This window comes from Corythoichthys intestinalis, chromosome 18, assembly GCF_030265065.1.
Source record: "Corythoichthys intestinalis isolate RoL2023-P3 chromosome 18, ASM3026506v1, whole genome shotgun sequence".
Classification (NCBI taxonomy): Eukaryota; Metazoa; Chordata; class Actinopteri; order Syngnathiformes; family Syngnathidae; genus Corythoichthys; species Corythoichthys intestinalis.
Genome location: NC_080412.1, coordinates 46,644,338 through 46,664,517, shown reverse-complemented (window position 1 = coordinate 46,664,517; position 20,180 = coordinate 46,644,338). Strand labels below are relative to the sequence as shown.

General features: G+C 38.0%; 1 protein-coding gene across 3 annotated transcripts in view; it reads right to left on the bottom strand.

The window, feature by feature from the left end:
• Window positions 1-20,180, bottom strand: part of LOC130906121 (seizure protein 6 homolog) — a 227,229-nt gene that overhangs the window by 40,800 nt on the left and 166,249 nt on the right. For all 3 annotated transcript variants that reach the window (XM_057820079.1, XM_057820080.1, XM_057820081.1), the window contains exon 5: window positions 3,620-3,805. In XM_057820079.1, coding sequence (XP_057676062.1) covers window positions 3,620-3,805 — 186 coding nt within the window. The remainder of the gene's footprint in view (window positions 1-3,619; window positions 3,806-20,180) is intronic.

Genomic DNA, 20,180 nt, shown 5'->3' with positions numbered 1-20,180 from the left:
AGTTGCCGACGGATAGTATGGTTTGACACTGTTGTACCCTCAGACTGCAGGTCAGCTTGAACTTGTTTGTTAGTTGAGGTTCTTTCTCCACCGTCAGCACAATCTTTCATTGAAATGTCTTGTTAATTTTTCTTTTCCATCCACATCTAGCGAGGTTAGCCACAGTGCTGTGGGCTTGACACTTGTTCATGACACTGCGCACGGTAGACACAGGAACATTCAGGTCTTTGGAGATGGACTTGTAGCCTTGAGATTGCCCATGCTTCCTCACAATTGTGCTTCTCATGTCCTCAGACAGTTCTTTGGTCTTGTTTCTTTTTTCCATGCTCAATGTGGTACACACAAGGACATAGGTTGAGTCAACTTTAATCCATTTTAACTGGCTGCAAGTCTGATTTAGTTACTGTCACCACCTGTTATGTGCCGCAGGTAAGTAAAAGGTGTTGTTAATTACACAAATTACAGAAGCTCCACATGATTTTTCAAAGGGTGCCAATACTTTTGTCCGACCCATTTTGAGAGTTTTGTGTAAAATGATAATGATTTCATTTTTTTCTAACTACCAAAGCATTTGTAATTGCAATCATTTTCTGGGAGAAATTGAGCATTATCTGACAGAATTGCAGGGGTGCCAATACTTTTGGCCAGCACTGTATGTCATGTACTAGTATTTTATTGTTCTCATTCCAAATATTTTTGACGTAAATTTCGACTTAAACCGTGAAATCTAACTTACGTGGAATTCGGATGACGTCGCCAGCGTAGAACAGAACTCTGTCATAACTCAACGACTCCCTGTATTTGAACTATTTCTCTATATATTAGCACTGAGTGCCTTTCTCATTGAATCAATGCAAGCTCCCCGTGACCCCATCAACGCTCTCATAAATACAGTGTATCACAAAAGTGAGTACACCCCTTGCATTTCTGCAGATATTTAAGTATATTTTCATGGGACAACACTGAAAAAAATCACACTTTGACACAATGAAAAGTAGTCTGTTTTTTTTTTTTATTCCGTGTCATTTATTTTCCCCTCAAAATAACTCAAAATATAGCCATTAACATCCAAACCCCTGGCAACAAAAGTGAGTACACCGCATGGGAACTACATACATCCCTAAATGTCCAAATTGAGTACTGCTTGTCATTTTCCCTCCAAAATGTCATGTGACTCATTAAAGGAGTGCTGTCAGCATTGCTGCAGAGATTGAAGAGGTGGTGGTGGTGGTGGTGGTGGTGGTGGTGGTGGTGGGGGGGGGGGGGTCATTCCCATCAACATGCTTGACTGTAGGCATGACACACTTATCTTTGTACTCCTCACCTGGTTGCCGTCACACATGCTTGAGACATTCGGAACCAAGCAAATTAATCTTCGTCTCATCAGACCATATGATTCCAGTAATCCATGTGCTTTGTTGACATTTCTTCAGGAAACTGTTTGCGGGCTTTCTAGTGTACCGTCTTCAGAATTTGACGTATGGTCTGAGCACTAACAGACTGACCCCCCACCTCTTCAATCTCTGCAGCAAAGCTGACAGCACTCCTGTAACGAGTCTCGGGCGGCACAAGCAGTTATAATTTATACATTTAGGGATGCAGTTTCTAAGGGGTGTACTCACTTTTGTTGCCAGGGGTTTAGACGTTAAGGGCTGTATTTGAGGGGAGATAATTCTCTCTCAACTCTATAATGTAAGCTGCACACAGACTACTTTTTATTGTGTCAAAGTGTCATTTTTTTCAGTGTTGTCCCATGAAAAGTAATAATTAAGTACAGTGGTACCTCTACATACGATCGCTTCGACACACGAACTTTTCGACATCCGACGAAAAATTTGACTCGCCATTTGTTTCTACATCCGACGACATGCTCGAAATACGACGACAATGGCAGCACCGCAGACGAATGCACGGCGGATTTTCTTGTGTGACAAATCAACACAGGTTTCAGAAAAGGTTGGTACAGGTGGTGAAACAAGGAAAAAGTTGATGCTTACCTTCGAAATGAAGATGCAAATGACAGAAAAATATGAGCGTGGGGTGGGCATCCGTGAAATGGCTCAACAATACATCTCCACGGTCCTCCTCCGACCATCGTTCGCCAGTCTTTATAAATTAAGCTGACAATTCTTATTGTCTCCAAAGAAATCGCCAGCTTTCATCATTTCTTTCACAACTTATTCAACACAAAACGCCTGCTGTCTGCCGCAATTGACGGTGTTCTCAAGAGAACATTCAAAGTGAAAGTGAAACTCAAGCTCACCGGTCCGTCTCTGGCACGTGAGCCCCGCGGTGCGTTCAGGTACACAAAAAAACGTCCGCCTTATTAGAACCCGATTCGTTACACTATTACAGGAATTATTATTATTCTTTTTATTACATTATTCCAATTTTGATTTATAATTTATTTGTTTTGCTACGTGTAATTGCCATTTGTAATAGCACCAGCAGTATTTTTTAAGGATTTAGTGCAGGTTTTTGGGCTGTGGAACGAATTAATGGAATTATAATGTATTCCTATGGGAAAATCCTGCTCGACATACGACCATTTCGACTTACAAACAAGGTCCTGGAACGGATTAACTTCGTATGTAGAGGTACCACTGTATCTGCAAAAATGCGAGGGGTGTACTCACTTTTGTGATACACTGTACTGTAGATTTGACGTCGACTCCATTTTTCAGTGACTGCGAGTTACCGTAATTTCCCGAATATAAGGCGCACCCGTGTATAATGCGCACCCCAAATTTACTTGTAAAATCTAGGGGAAATTATTGTACGCGTGTATAACGCAGACCCTAATTTTAGCACCAATAAATAGAAGAATACAAGAAAACAGAGCTCGTGTACAGATACAGAAATGTCATTTTACTGACTGGTGAAACACAGCACAAGCATAGCACATTGGTAGTTCAAAACATTCCCATAAACTGACAATATTTACGGTAATAATATGATTTCAGAACTTCTCCAACTTACCAGAATCTAGGAGAAAACAAAACAGATGTGACTTTTCTTTTAAAGGCTGCTGTATAACTTGCTCGTTTCATCATGATGAATAAATGTTTCTTCCATGAATTGATACGGTAAAATGAAAGTGAGAACGTAAGTCAAAAATCCGAGTAGAGCTCATCGCTGTCGACACAACAATAACAATAGGAACTATTGCTATTTGGGTTTGAGTTTCCCGAGGGACAGATAGAGTTGGAAGTACAGGAAGTTTGTGTTGTTACGTTTGTTATGGTCCGAGTTGCGGAGCTGCAATAAACGTTGACTCTAATGAGTTTAAGAAACTAAATTCTGCGCTTTATGAAGAGTGAAAAAAAGCAGAATTTAACACAGACGAAATCACTCGGCCGATCAGAGTGAAGTATTACCGAAACAAAATGGTGACGTCACGTACCGTAATGGTCGGCAACGGATCGCTGCATACATTTCTTCAACACAACGTGGCCGTGTCAATAATAAAAAATCTGTTTTAATATATATATATGTAACATATACTATATATATTTCTGTCTCCATCCATGTACCCGTTTCTAATGCGCACCATGATTTTACAAGTTGATTTTGGGGGAAAAAAAGTGTGCGTTATATTCTGGAAATTACGGTATCTTACCAATGCACTGGGGTTCTTTCCCGCTCCAGTAGGGCGTGGTGGCGTTGCGGCAAGTGAGCGTCTTCGGTCCTTTCAACCTGTAGCCTGTAAAGCAGTTGAAGTAAGCTTCTCCACTAGCGTAGAGGTGCGTTACGGAAACTTCTCCACCGGCGGGCTCCTTGGGGAAGGAACAGCTCAGCACAAAGGCTAAATAAGAGAAACAAAGGAAAGAGTTTTTAGACCTGAATATATTTCGCAGTCACTTGCAGCTCAGTGTCAATGACCCAAGACCAGATCGTCCAAGTTTTAAATCAACCAACAGCATGCAATAGGATGAAGCTCTCCGGTGGAAACCGAGTCTAATGGAAGCTATTAAGCAAGCTCTCTTCCTGTCTAATAAGCGCACGGTTCTACCTCATTAACGAAGGCCTTCTAATGACAGCAATACAACTTTTAAACTCCAGGAAATGTGTTAGCACCACAACAAGTAAACATAATTAGACCCGCAATGGCTCCCCCGCAATAAAAGCTATTGAGTAGCAAGCAAAATTACAGAAATAGTTTGAACTTTGCCGATAGTTTTAGCGTGGCAACTTTCTGCTTAATGAGCTCGCGCAAATCCTTGGCGATGACTAATGTTATGTCGACAAATATTGAATATTGAAAGATAAGATCTGCATAAGTGCACTACTAAAGTCGTGATCAAATGAACTTCCCAGATATATGGAAATTAAGTCTGGCCAAAATCAATTGTAAAAAAAAAAAACTTTCAGAAACAGCATTTATGGCTTGTTTAAAGGGGAATTTTTGACATCAGGCTTAATCTTCGATTTAGCACGGGTTTAATTAGTTGGTGGAGTTGATTTCAACCATAGACTTCATAATGTATTGACGGGACACGGGGCGCAGGGCCGATTCATAGGGGGGCCTATCACCGTCAAAGCTCACCGAGTGGAAACAGACAAAGAGCTTTTTCCGTTGAAAATTCTTGTGAATAAATGCTTAAATCCCTGAATCCTTTGTAGATATGGACGTAAAAGAGTCTTGAATTTTGGTTAAAAGCAAAAAAAAAAAAAGTGCAGTTAGCATGTATTTTTATGTAAATATTGCGAACAATGCTGCTAGTCAGTAAGCAAATTAGGGGCTGCCATATCTAAACAAAGAATTTTTTCCCGGTAAATTCTTGTAGATAAATGCTTTAATCCCGGAATTCTTTATTGATATGGATGTAAAACAGTCTCGATTCTTGGTTAAATGCAAAAAAAAAAAAAAAGTGCAGGTAGCATTTACTTTACGTAAATACTGCGAACTATGCTGCTAGTCAGTAAGCAAATTAGTAGCCGCCATATCATAGACAAAGAGCTTTTTCTGTTGAAAATTCTTGGGATAAATGCTTAAATTCCTGAATTTTTCTTTACATATGGACATACAACAACACAACATCTCGATTCTTGCTTAAAAGCAAAAAAAAAAAAAAACGTGCAGTTAGAATTTATTTCACATAAATATTGCAAACTATGATGCTCGTCGGTAAGCAAATTAGCGGCCGCCATATGTAAACAAAGATCTTTTTCCGGTGAAAATTCTTGTGAATGAATGATTAAATCCCGGACTTCTTTATAGATATGGACATAAAACAGTCTCAATTCTTGGTTAAAAGCAAAAAACAAAAAAAACATGCAGGTGGCATTTATTTTACATAAATATTGCAAACAAAGAGGCTAGTCAGTAAGGAAATTAGCGGTCGACATATGTAAACAAAGAGCTTTTTCCGTTGAAACTTGTTGTGAGTAAATACTTAAATCCCTGAATTCTTTTTAGATGTGGACTTTAACCCTTTAACACCTAAGCCTATTTTGGCCGAATTTGCATGCCTTTGATGTTGCCTTTATATTTCAAAGAAAAATCTGTTCACAAAGGCCAAGTTGGGTCCCTTTTTTCAGGATACCTTGAACTTCATGTCCAAACTGTTGTTTTCTTCACTGACCAACTCTATTCCACATTTTGGACCCAAAAACACAAACAAAAAAAATCTCAAAATCTTTTTTCAAAATTTGTAATATTGAAGTCCCACTGACAACCAAACATGCTCGACCAACCGTTTTGAAGCTTGATAATATTTATTTAACTTGCTAGGATAAACATTCAATAGAAAAAAATAAGATTGCATTGTTTTATGTTTGACAATTCAACACAAACAGCAGTTATGGTCATAGGCGTTTTTGGCCTTCACACATACTATGGTCAAAACATGTTATATGCAGTGCAAAATAGTGAGAAAAAAAATATATATTATCCAACACAAAAAGGGTTTGGAGGATATCTCTTTGTGAAGTTAGGTATTGTACCCATCACCTTATCAAAGGTATATATGTACATGCAATCAAGCTTCTCGAACACATATCTATATAAAAATTGAAAAGATTCATCGTGAAGAAAAAATAACAAACATTGAAAAAAAAAGTATTTTCAAAAATATTGACAAGTAGCTCAGTTCAATTCAAATTTTTGTAGGCATGCGACCCAATAAAGTTTTTTCTTTTTTTTTCGCACTCAATAAAGATTGTTTTTGAATATGTCGCTAAGCTGCGTCACATACAACGTCACACAGCCTGTTTGCGCGCTGCTGTCACTTCTACTCGCCGAGACGCCGACTGATCCGAGGAAAACAATGACAAATACAGCTCATCCTATTCCTTTGAGTTAATGAAATAATGCATTAGCTTGCGCTAAATTTAGTTTTTGATTCATTCTGCACGTTTCAAAGTCGCTCGCTAAATCCAATCCAGCTGTTGCTTGCTACGAGTGTCTCCTTTCCCTTAGTTGGCGCCTTGCTCGTCAGTTTATTAAAAATGTTCACATTAGGTTCGTCCATTTTGACATCATAATGGCTCTTGGGATATGTAGTCTTTTGTGCTGCTTTCGGTTTTGAAAAAAGGACAAGAAATGATGGAAATATGGAGATAAACAAATGGTCCATGCAGAGTTTTAATGCATATTTATGAGTGCAATAAAACTATAAAACTCAAATGACATTATCTCCCGTTTTACTTGGTCGATTGACTTCAAATAATATCTGGTGTGAACATCAACTTCCGTACTTTCAAACGAGAGCAACCAGGGGCACGTGGGTGACGTAATTACAGCGTTACGAGGCTTCAAAGATGATATGCGTAAACGTGTCGCATCCGACACGTTCGGTGTTAAAGGGTTAAATAGTCTCGATTCTTGGTTAAACCCTCGCTAACTCGAAGATTAAGCCTGATGTCAAAAATTCTGAACTTCCCCTTTAATATTTACATCCCGAAGAAACAAAAATGAACTACATTATTTATGTCTGCATTAAATTGACCTATGACTTGTCTTTCCATGAACCCGTTTATGTTTAACATGCTCGCACTGAAAGATTTTCTCATTTTTTTGGTTAACATTTGGATTGTGACAAATGCGCTTTTTAAGCCAGCAAAATAAGGTGAAACCAAGCCCATCGATTCACAAAGACATCCAGATCTTGATACAGAGCCAGATTGCAACACTTGAATCGCTTTAGATGACTGCATGCTTTTAATATTAAAAATGATGATTGCAAAACTGCACAAAAAAGACTGTTTTCTATCCAGGCGCTTATCTCGGCGATGAAATTTGGACTGTATGGGAACTAGAACTCTATATTAGACGTGCCCGTGGTGGAAATTAACCTCAAGGGAAAATAGCCATGAGTGCCTAATGGCCATAAACCGCTTGTAAAAGTGCCCCTATCACTTGTTTTTAATTGAATGACTTAGGTTTTTCTTCTACGCGAGCCATTGCTTTCCCAGCGCTAATGAAACGGCGAGACCCCTCCCCCCCGCCCGGCCGGCGGCAAATCGGCGAGCCACGGGGATGGGCCGCGCTGGCCTCGGGTCGTCCGTTCAATTCATCGTTTATCACTAGCTCCAATGAAGCTAGTTATTGCTATTATCTTCCGAGCATTTACATCCCTATTGAGCGTGCGGCGGAAGAGCCCGGGGCAAAACTTGTAGAGCCAATTCCAGAAGTATTAAATTTTGTGCTGCTTCTATTCCACTAGTTGCTGGGCCATAAAGTCTGATTATTTAGCTATTACAAATAATAGCCGGACCGCACTAGAGATTCGCCGTTGGAATCGTTAAGCCGCAGATGTACGGCTTAAGTTTTCAATTGGCTGAAATTCACTGTGGTCACTTATTTCTTCCCCTCAAACATATAAGAACTTCGGACTGTTAACGTGTTCAAGTCACAGTGTAAAACATATCTATTTTGACAGATGTATTCTCCTTGATGTTTCTATTTCATGTTTTTTTTGGACTGTATGTGCGCATTTGACTTGATTCTTATTTTCTATTTGTACGTACACTGTAAAAAATGTCCGTAGAATTAACAGGGGAATACTGTGAATTCATGACATTAAAACAATGTAAATGGGAAAAAATGTTTTTCATTGTCAAGCTTACGGTTATATTCTGCAAAATACAGAACAAAGCACAACTGTTAATTCAAGGGGTATTTATATGTAAAAATAACTATACTTGTCTGTATAATGTACGGTGTACTGTAAATTAAACGCAAAATAAACATAATAAAATAAGCAATACAATACAGTAAAATTTACAAGGTGCTGAAAATATGTTTTTTGGTGTAGATTTTTCCAATAGGCTTTCCAAAAGAATAAAAACAACAAATCAATGTAATAAATTCATATGTCCTAATTTACGAATGATTATTATATATATATACATATATATATATATATATATATATATGGCTGTCCATGTTATATGATGTGTTCCGCCTCTTTGTAGAGCAGCGATTCTTGGGGTTGATTAGTGAGGAAAGAACAATGCGGCATGAATGAAGTAGAAGCGAATTGTGTGATATTCTTCCACACATTGCTTGATGCATAAACTTGGCAAAGCAATGATATTTAAAAACCAAGCGAATATCTTTTTTAATTTTTTGTTTATTTGTTTTATTTATTTATCTATTTTGATTTAAAAGCAACACGTTCGTGCTGATTTTACAGCAAATAGCTGTTGGATTTACTGGTTAAAAGTGTATTCATTTTAATTCATTTTTAAAACAGATTTTAACTGTAAAATATACACATTTTCTGTAATGGTATTAACAGTTCAACTGTATTTTTTAGGGAATTTCTCTGGCAACTACAGCTGCCAGGTTTTTCCCGTAAAATTTACGAGATTTTTTTTACACTGTATTATCTGGTACGGTGACCTTGAGTGTCATGAAATAAAATGTCTTAATGTTATGAGAGTAGATTTATGATTATTAAAGCATCCAGTTGGGCTTCACAATACAATTAGCAATAATATGCTAAGTTCACGACCGCATACAGTGGTACCTCTACTGAATAAATTGGTTCTGTAAGTAGTTTCATAACATAAAAATTCTGTAAGTAGAGACGTGTTTTCCATATAAATACCCTAGTCCCCCAAAATTCAGACATAAATCTTTTATAATGCATAAAAGTGCATCAAAACATGTGACAAATACATGTTTCAATTATGTTAGTCAAAGCTGACAAAGTGGAAACACAAAAAGCTTCTTTCATTGAAAATTCTTGTGAATAAATGCTTAAATCCCTGAATTTTTAGATATGGACACAAAACAGTCTCGTTTCTTGGTTAAAAGCCAAAAAAAAAGTGCAGTTAGCATTCATTTTACATGAATATGTCGATGTACGATGCTAGTCTGTTAGTCAATGTGAAGCCCGCCTTATGTAAACAGTTTTCCTGGTAAAAATTCTTGTGAATAAATGCTTAAATCCCCCAAATCTTTATAGATATGGACATAAAACAGTCTCGGCTGTTTGTTAAAAGAGCAAAAAAATAGGCAGTTAGCAGTTATTTCATGTAAATATGTCGAAGTACGATGCTTGTCTGTTAGTCAATGTGGCAGCTGCCATATGTAAACAGTTTTTCCAGTAAAAAATTGTAAATAAATGCTTTAAATCCCCGAATTCTTTATAGATATGGACATAAAACAGTCTCAATTCTTTGTTAAAAGAGCAAAAAAACAAGCAGTTAGCATTTATTTTACTTAAATATGTCGAAGAATGATGCTAGTCTGGTAGACAATGTGGCGGCAGCTTTACAACAAAGAGCTTTTTACGTTGAAAATTCTTGTGAAAAAACGAAAAATGTAATAATTACCTTGAATCCTCAAACAAATAACTCCTGAGACAATCCTTCCTTTTTCTATGCGGTACAGGTGTTGTGCCTTTTCAACCGAAATCCGGCATTGGATCGCAGCATGTGTCGTTGCGACCGACTGCGTATAACTGAAGCGGATTGTAGGATGGCCCCCTACTTGAAGGCATGGAGCAGTGAAGGTGGCATCTGACCCATCAATATCATTATGAAGTCTATGCTTATCCTTTTCTTCTTTTTTTTAAATTTTTTTATTATTTTTTTTATGGCTGTGCTTATGACTGTGTAAAAGCCGAGTTCAAGCTAGGCGCTAATGCTAATGCACAGCTCCATCCCTGCCGTAGATCGCCTTTTTCGCTCTTTGCTGACGTAATTGCTGCATGAATTTCGATGCTAGTCTGTTAGCCCCCTATTAATCGGCCCCATGTCCTGTCAATATATTATAAAGTCTATGTACCACTGTATATTGGTATCGGTTTGATATCTGTATCGGTTAAAAAGTCATTATCGGACACCTCTAATTAATATTCTACAAGGTAACTATTATATTTTACGGTTCAAATGAAATTGAATATGACATTCAAATATTGTCTGTGACAATATGTATGGATACTGCAATTGTGGCATTATTAGAAATAAGACTAAATTAAATAACTATTTATGTTTAAAATGTGGTCATGAAACGGCTTTATTTTAGTTGTTTTGAACTAGAATACTGTTACAAATCGAGTTAAAATGCTATTAAATATCCTTTTAATCAAAGATTATGAAAAAAAAAAAACCTAACCCTAAAACCAACCCGGCGAATGCCGATTAGATCCATTGGTTACACGTTAAAGAAATTGCAACATCATGGACAAATATATGATGGACCTGTTTGAAATGTTATTATGACTCACATCCGCATCAGGCAGGGTGACACATGTTTGAACTCGACAGTGTGTGGGTAAAATATCGTAGGTGTCCTTTTATGATGTCATGAGGTGAAGGCAAAGTGACCTGAAATGCGTTTGCATTTAAATGAAGCCCATTTATGTTGTTAAATATTCACTGATTCAGATGTTATTCGAGAAATTGAACAAACTGGCCAATTTATAGTTTTATGGTTGGAAATAACTTTATAGGTCCTCTGATATCATCGCTTGCCAATAAAGCTTGTGCTTCAATCCCAATGAGTTCTGAAGAAAACCAATGTTTGGTGTTGTAATGGTCTATAAATTTTAAGAACCCTACAATTACAGTGGTATGAAAAAGTATCTTAGGCTTCTGGAATTTCTCACATTTCTGCATAAAATCCCCATCAAAGATCTGATCTTTGTCAAAATCACACAGATGAAAATACAGTGTCTGCTTCAACTAAAACCACTCAAACATTTATAGGTTTTCATATTTTAATGAGGATAGTATGCAAACAATGACATAAGGGATAATATAAGTAAGTGAACCCTCTGCCTAAGCAGACTTAAAGAGCAATTGAAAATAATTTTTGCCAAACATTTTGAGTCAGGAGTGTGTCCAATCACTGATGAGTGGTTTAAAGCTGCCCTGCCCACTATAAAACACACACCTGGTAAGAAATGTCTTGATGAGAAGCATTGTCTGATGTGCATCATGGCTCAGTCAAAAGCGCTGTCTGAAGATCTGCGATTAAGGATTGTTGATTTGTATAAAGCTGGGAAAGGATACAAAACCATCTGTAAAAGTCTGGATGTTCACCTATTGACAGTCAGAGAAGTTGTCTACAAATGGAGAGAGTTTAGCAGTGTTGCTTCTCTCCCAAGGAGTGGCCGTCCATCAGAGATGACTCCAAGAGTTCAGCGCAGAATAATCAGGGAGGTAAAAAAGACTTCCAGAATTCACTGGCACAGTCCAATATCTCTGTGCACACGTCGACTTTATGTAAAACTATGGCCAAGAATGGTGTTCAGGGGAGGACTCCATGGAAGAAGCCACAGCTGTCTAAAAATACATTGTTGCCTGGTTTAATGTTGGCAAAAAGCCACTTGGACACTCCACAGAAGTTTTGGCAAAATATTTTGTGGACTGATGAAACCAAAGTTGATTTGTTTGGGAGTAACACACAACGTCATGTGTGGAGGAAAAATGGAACAGCTCACCAACATCAACACTGGTGGAGGGAGCATCATGATTTGGGGCTGTTTTGCTGCCTCAGAGCCTGGACAACTTGCAATCATTAATGGAAGAATGAATTCAAACGTTTTGCAGGAAAAACTGAGGCCGTCTGTCAGACAGTTGAAGCTGGATGCTGCAACAAGACAATGATCCAAAACACAGAAGTAAATCAACTTCAGAATGGTTTCAGAAGAACAAAATACACTTCCTGGAGTGGCCAAGTCAAAGTCCAGATTTGAACCCCATTGAGATGCTGTGGTATGACCTAAAGACAGTGATTTATGGAAGACATCCTAGGAATCCGACTGAACTACGGCAGTTTTGTAGAGAGGAATGGGCCATGATTAGTCCTGATCGATGTGCCAGACTGATCTGCAGTTACAGGAAGCGTCTGGTTGAAATTATTGCTGCCTAATGGGGGGCACAAAATAATAAATGCGATGGTTCACTTATTTTATTCACCCTTCTGTCATTGTTTGCATACTATCCTCATTATAATATGAAAACCTATTTGGGTGGTTTTAGTTAAAGCAGACACAGTTTTTTCATCTGTGTGATTTTGATAAAGATCAAATCACATATGATGCTGATTTTATGCAGAAATGGGAGGAATTCCAAAAGGTTCAGAATCTTTTTCATACCACTGCACATATAGTAAATTTAAAATATCACATAAGAGGGAAAAGGCATTGAATTTGAAAAGTCTGCCATTAACACACCTCCATGCCAGATTGTGTACTTGCTGTGGCAGACGCAACCCTGAGATGTTCCCGTTTCCCGTCAAATCTGGCAATCCTAGTATTCTCCTGTCAATTTAACCATATTCCCTCTCACTCATCCTGGCCTACTGTTCAGCTATAATTTACTAGAATACAGGGCCATCATCCATCTGTGCTGACTCCAGACTATAGTAGCTCTTTAACTAATCACACCCGTGCATTACCGTTCCCGCTGCTTATTAAGGTAATAAGCTAATTTATTTCAGCACTCTAGAGCTTAAGTGTCAAATTTACGAGCACAAGATGGAAAATGCATCAATTAAAGTGAAGGGAAAAAAATATTTGACTGAAACTTTTTTTTGGTATTTGAGGTGCTTAATTCAGTTCAGGTAAATCAACCTATTTTCATTGATTCATAATAAAATTAGGGCTGTCAAAATTATCGCAGTAATTAATTTTTAAAATTAATCATGTTAAAATATTTGACGCAATTAACGCACATGCCCCGCTCAAACAGATTAAAATGACAGCACAGTGAAATGTCATGTTGTTAATTGTGTTTTTTGGAGTTTTGTCGCCCTCTGCTGGCGCTTGGGTGCGACTGATTTTAAAGGCTTCAGCACCCATGAGCATTGTGTAAGTAATTATTGACATCAACAATGGCGGGCTACTAGTTTATTTTTTTGATTGAATTTTTTACAAATTTTACTAAAACGAAAACATTAAGAGGGGTTTTAATATAAAATTTCTATAACTTGTACTAACATTTATCTTTTAAGAACTACAAGTCTTTCTATCCATGGATCGCTTTAACAGAATGTTAATAATGTTAATGCCATCTTGTTGATTTATTGTTATAATAAACAAATACAGTACTTATGTACCGTATGTTGAATGTATATATCCATCTTGTGTCTTATCTTTCCATTCCAACAATAATTTACAGAAAAATATGGCATATTTTAGAGATGGTTTGAATTGCGATTAATTACGATAAATTAATTTTTAAGCTGTAATTAACTCAATTAAAAATTGTAATCTTTTGACACCCTTGAATAAAATGTTCAGTGTAATTGTATTACAGTAACAATACTTCAGTAACCTATGCGGTAATAAACAAGAAAAGGTGCTCTTACAGACCAATTGCATCACTCGAATGATAGCCTCAATCTTTGAAAGTTATCATCACAGTCGCATCGTTTCCCCTACTTCTTGAGGAAGACCACAACCTTCCTTCGTGTGTCCTGACACAGGCTTGTTTGATGCCTAGGTCCGTTTTTGGTGAATCAGTAAAAATGAGTAGCCCAATAAGAATTTATAAATGAGGCCAGAACCTTAAAGGTCAATGACAAAAATAGGAACTGGGAAATGATCAGGGGCAAACTACATATACTGTAATCTTTTGCTACTTTGCGATTCAAACTTTGCGCCCTAAGTCCATCGCGGATTTTTTTCTTCAATAAATAAATAAATAGTTTATAGTGCTGTCCCGATCCCATCAATTGATCTTACTCTCCCTCCTGCTGCTTTTCTTGGTCAGGCAGTGCACTAGAGTTGTTTGTTAAATTTAAGAATGATTGACGGGCGTTAAGGTTTGATCTTGCCAGAGAGGCTCGGAAGCCGAAACTTCAAGGCGCCTAATGTGTCAATCATCGTTTAGCTTGTGAAACACTTGCTGTGGCAACTCATTGTGTGTACTGTAAGTGAGCAGCGTGATTCCATTCAATGAAGCATTTCATAAAGACAAGCATTTTTCTACATTATTGTTGTTTAAAAATAATTCAGCGGGACAGTAACATGTTTAAAACTTATAATTATTACATTTAATACATACAAGATGGCGGAAAAAACAGACAAAGCTGAAAAAGCAGTTTCTGCCCTTTCACCCCTCTTTAAAATAAACTGCTGTATTTGAAGCCAAAAGAACTGTTGTGTTTGATAGAACAATATGTCTATATGCTGCCATAGCAGATTCATGGCGCATTAAGCCCCCGAACTATTTTTAATTTGTCCGTTTTACCCTGGAAACCCCCGTTTACAGACGTCGTGCAATGGCTTTTGTTTCAACCAAGCCATAAAATGAAGGTAAGTAATTATATTTATTATTCGAAATGTCTGTCATTTTTAGCTCAGAATAATTAATTGATGTCTAATTTTAGGTTAAAAAATGACTTTAAAAAATTAGTCACTCGCATATTTTAAACTTTTAAACATATGACGTCACGATGAAAAAAATAGTGTCTGTAAATAGGTCACGGATGTCACCTCATAACGAGAGAGAAAGCGAGAACCAAAAGTGGTATTTGCCATGTGGCAAAATTGATTTTGCCATTTGGCATTTTTTTGCCATGTGGCAAAACGGATTTTGGTTTGTAGCATTTTTCTGGGGTATATAGCAGTTTTGCAGGTCATGCACGTCCAAATTTTCCATTCATTTTAAATGGCAGAAAAACATGTGTGGCTGTGATTTTTGAATGGAAAATTTGGACGTGCGTGGCCGTCAATGGCATGGACGTGCAATTTAGTATGTTTACTTTGTAAATATGAATGTGTGTGTGAATAAATTGAAATTGAAATTTTGCCTCATACCCAAAAAAAAATAAAAAAAATGGCACATGGCAAAAAAAAAAAAGCGACAAGTCAAAACCCATTTTGCCACATGGCAAAAAAAAAAAAAAAAGCAAAATGGCAAAATCCATTTTGCCACTTACCAAAAAAATGACACATGGCCAAATCAATTTTGCCACGCGGTGAAAAAAAATCCACATGGCAAAATCCATTTTGCCACATGGCAAAAAAAAAAAACATTGCCACATGGCAAAAACCTGCCACATGGCAAAATCCATTTTGCCACATGGCAAATACCACTTTTGGTACTCGGCCCTGCTGCATAACTATTGTTTAATTTTTTTTGTTGTTGTTGTTACTGTCGCATTTTCCCCGATATTTTATATGATAAATAATCGATCCAAATAGAGAAAATTTGAAGAAAATTTTTTTTTTAAAGGGTAAATGTTTGAAAAAGAAAATCTCAACCACTCCTTGATGTCTGCGATATCTGCATTGCGACCCTTGTTATATTACCATGTTTCACCCATATAATCCTCAAAAACTGTTTTTGAGTTTTGAGTTTGAGTTTTTGGATTGAAACAAGGTAAGTATGCGATAATATCTTGTTAAAATCATGGTGTCTCATGCTCTCACCCCCAGTTAGGGTTTGTAGGCCTGTTTTTTTTTTTTTTTTTTTTTTTTAATGCCCTCCTGTTCAAACTTTTTACCCCCAAAATATTGAGATTTTAAGCTTTCCAATGATGTATCACACATGCATATAGGACAATTTTTGAAATTTGGCCAAATTAGGGGTCTCAGGGCGGAACTTCCATGTCACCTGAGTGTTTTCCGCCTAATACATTTTTTCAAATGATACTTTGGAGGATGAAAATTGAAAAAACATGTCATACATGTATATCTGTCCAGTGATAAATCTGAATAAATCAATTGAACACACGTGGTTTGCTACGTGTTTCACTGTGACTGTTGTACACATTTGATTCTTTTCCACTGAATTGCCTTGTTGGTTTATAATAATCGAGCCTAATTAATGAAGGGAAATTTAGAACCCTAAACTCAGCAGTGAGCTGTAAACGCACAACAAACCTAATATAGTACCAAAAAAAAAAAAAAACAAGATGATTGAAAAAAACAACAACTGTAACAATCACTAATGCTTGTAAAATGAATCATAGGCCCTATTCTCTCATGCATCACAACCAACCAGGACCCTCTGCTGATTGATTCCCGCCACTACAACGGAAATGTGAAGCCCATCCTATGACGTTACGTGTACGTGTAATACTAGATTAAGAGATACATTTTCCCTCGAAGAGATACTCTCCTGCAAAGTTTGTGTGTATCTCAACAATGATGTTATAGAGGCATCCATCAGTAGCAGGGCAGTGCTGATACTGCGGCAGATATTAATTACTTCTAGCCGAGGCCAAGTCTACACAACTCCATCCGCCCGCTTCTTCCATGCTTGTCCAATCACATTTCTCACAGCCCATTATAAAGGACAAGGTGCCGCTGAGGCTTGGTGGGCAGACCAACACAAATTGAAATATCTGCAGCGGCTCCAGTATGTGCACCCTCCCCATTTAGTTTTCTTTCATTTGGATGGAATTAAGTTGAAAGTAGAACTTCTGCCAAGGTCAAACAATTGGAATTTAGACCAGGGGTGTCAAATTTACGGCCCGCGGGGCGTAAGTGTCCAGCCAGGTGCACCAATCACGCCCGCCAGAGCTCATTTTACTGTATGTACAAAATCACATGCATTTATTTTGACACTGGCGCCGTAAAACCTGAGATCTGTGTGATAGACTATAACTACACTTGGCTGACTCTTACGTTCATTCGCCTCCTCCCAGTTAGAATGCATTGGAAGTCAATGGCAGCCAGTGAGTTGACAACAAAGTGACTCCAAAATGCCTCAAAACTAAAAGGAAGTGGCACCAAATCAACAGGAAGTCACCTGGATAAAAGAAAAATTCAACTGCAGTGTTATGAAAAAGTATCTGAACCTTTTGGAATTTCTCACATTTCTGCATGAAATCACATTCAAATGTGATGTGATCTTCGTCAAAATCACACAGATGAAAAAACTGTCTGCTTTAACTAAAACCACCCAAACATTTATCGGTTGCATATTTTAATGAGGATAGTATGCAAACAATGACAGAAAGGGGAAAAATAAGTAAGTGAACCATCACATTTAATATTTTGTGGCCCCCCTTTTGGTAGCAATAACTTCAACCAGATGCTTCTTGTAGCTGCAGATCAGTCTGGCACATCGATCAGGACTAATCTTGGCCCATTCTTCTCTAAAAAACTGCTGTGGTTCAGATTCCTGGAATGTCTGGCATTAATCCATGTCATTAGGTCATGCCACAGTATCTCAATGGGGTTCAAGTCTGGACTTTGACTTGGCCAGTCCAGAACGTGTATTTTGTTCTTTTGAAACCATTCTGAAGTTGATTTACTTCTGTGTTTTGGATCATTGTCTTGTTGCAGAATCCAGCTTCAACTGTCTGACAGACTGCCTCCGGTTTTCCTGCAAAACTTTTGTATTCATTCTTCCATTCATGATTGCAAGTTGTCCAAGCCCTAAGGTAGCAAAACAGCCCCATATCCTGATGCTCCCTTCACTATGCTTCACAGTGGGGATGAGGTGTTAATGTTGGTGAGCTGTTCTATTTTTCCTCCATGTCACATCATGGGGGAGTTGTGTCACGTCATTTCCTGTTTTATTTTGAAGGCTTCACCCTCCTTGTGTCTGTACACTTGCCCTTCCTCTTGTCACCTAATCACCTATTGTTTCCACATGTTCCCCATTACCTCTTGTGTATAAATAGTCTGCATCTCCCTTGTCTTGTGCCAAATTGTCTTACTACTACCCATGTTAGTCACGTCGGCCTGGTTTCACAGCAGTCATAGTTGTCTAGATTTTATCCTCCATTTGGAGTGCTTTTGGTTTGAACTTTTGATCATAGTTATCTTGGGTTTTTCCTCCATTGGGAGCGTTTTATGTTTGTAATTTTCCTCCTTTCGGAGTGCTTTTTGTTTGAGCTTTTGATCGTGATTGTCCTGACCTATTCCTCCGTTTGGAGCGCTTTTTGTTGGTATTTTCTTCATCCCCGCATGCCTGCGGAAGAACCTCTGTTTTCTCAACAAAAGGTTTTGCCTGAAACTCCGCAGCTGAGCCCGCCTCGTCATCTCGGCCTGACACTCCACACGTCGTTGTGTGTTACTCCCAAAAAATCAACTTTGGTTTCATCAGTACACAAAATGTTTTGCCAAAACTTCTGTAGAGTGTCCAAGTGCCTTTTTGCGAACATTAAATGAGCAACCATGTTGTTTTTTTTGTTGTTGTTTTTTTTGGAGAGCAGTGGCTTCCTCCGTGGAGTCCTTCCATGAACACCATTATTCGCTATCGTTTTACATATGGTTGATGTGTGCGCATAGATATTGGGCTATGCCAGTGATTTCTGCAAGTCTTTAGCAGACACTCTATTGTTCTTTTTTGCCTCTCTGAGTATTCTGCGCTGAACTCTTGGTGTCATTTTTGGTGGACGGCCACTCCTTGGGAGAGAAGCAACAGTGCCAAACTCTCTCTATTTGTAGACAACTTCCCTGACTGTCGACTGATGAACATCCAGACTTTTAGAGATGGTCATCAAGACAGTTCTTACCAGGTGTGTATTTTATAGTGGGCAGGGCAGCTTTAAACCACTCATCCGTATTGGGCACACACCTGACTTATATTGTTAGGTAAAAATTGGTTTCAATTGCTCTTTAAGTCCCCTTAGGCAGAGGGTGTACTTACTTTCCCCCTTCTGTCATTGTTTGCATGCTATCCTCATTAAAATATGAAAACCTTGATATGTTTGGGTGCTTTTAGTTAGAGCAGACACTGTTTTTTCATCTGTGTGATTTTGACAAAGATCAGATCACGTTTGATGGTGAATTTATGCAGAAATGTGAGACATTCCAAAAGGTTCAGATACTTTTTCATACCACTGTAATTAACAGTAAATGATTCCAAATGTACTGGAAGTGAGCCGTAAGTCTTAAAATGAAATGGAAGTGAAGCACAATAAAATACCATTGACAACAATAGACGTCCAATTCACTTAAACTGCTAGGGCTGGCTGTGAAATCTTCTAGTTCCACTGAGTTCACCTATGTCTGCCAAAAATAAACCAGTCATCAGCTCTAATTGCCATAAATGTGGCCATTTGTGACACTCCCGGTTTAGTACATACACAGCCCATTTCGCTAAAATGTATCGGGTTAAATAGGAAAATGTGATAGCCAAGGTAGCATATTGTATTGTAGGCCTTTTAGTATTTGTAATGCCATATGGCATCTGCGCTGACCGCTCAATGTTATAATCAAGTCTGACCACACACGGCAACAGAGCGCAAGCGGCAGAGATGGGCTGATTTATTTCCCATTGGTGGCGATGTTTGCACGATGCCTTTCATTTTAGAGCTGATGAAAGTTGCCGTAATGTGGTGGAATGAATGTTTTGTTGACCAGCTCCACCATCAACTCAAATCGATGGGGCATGTAATTGGTGGCCACTTTGTGAGATTGCTACAATAAATAGACATTGTTGTTGACATGGAAGATCAATGTTGCACACACACACATAGACATGCACACACACGGTAAATTAAAGACAAATTTAGGAGCTATCATATACTGTATATGTTCCCTAAACACACCAACAAATTATGCTAATCTGAGGTATTTGGGTTAATCACTTTTTCCATTTTTATTTTAACAATCAATATAGACGAGTTAGTACATTATTAGATTAGTATAAACAGTGTTGGGAGTAACGCTGTTATAAATAACGCCGTTACGTAACGGCGATATTTTTTCAGTAACGGGGTAATCTAACTAATTACTTTTTCCCGCTGTTACAACGCCGTTACCGTTACTGACGGTCAAAAGCGGTGCGTTTACTTACTCTGAATAAATTGA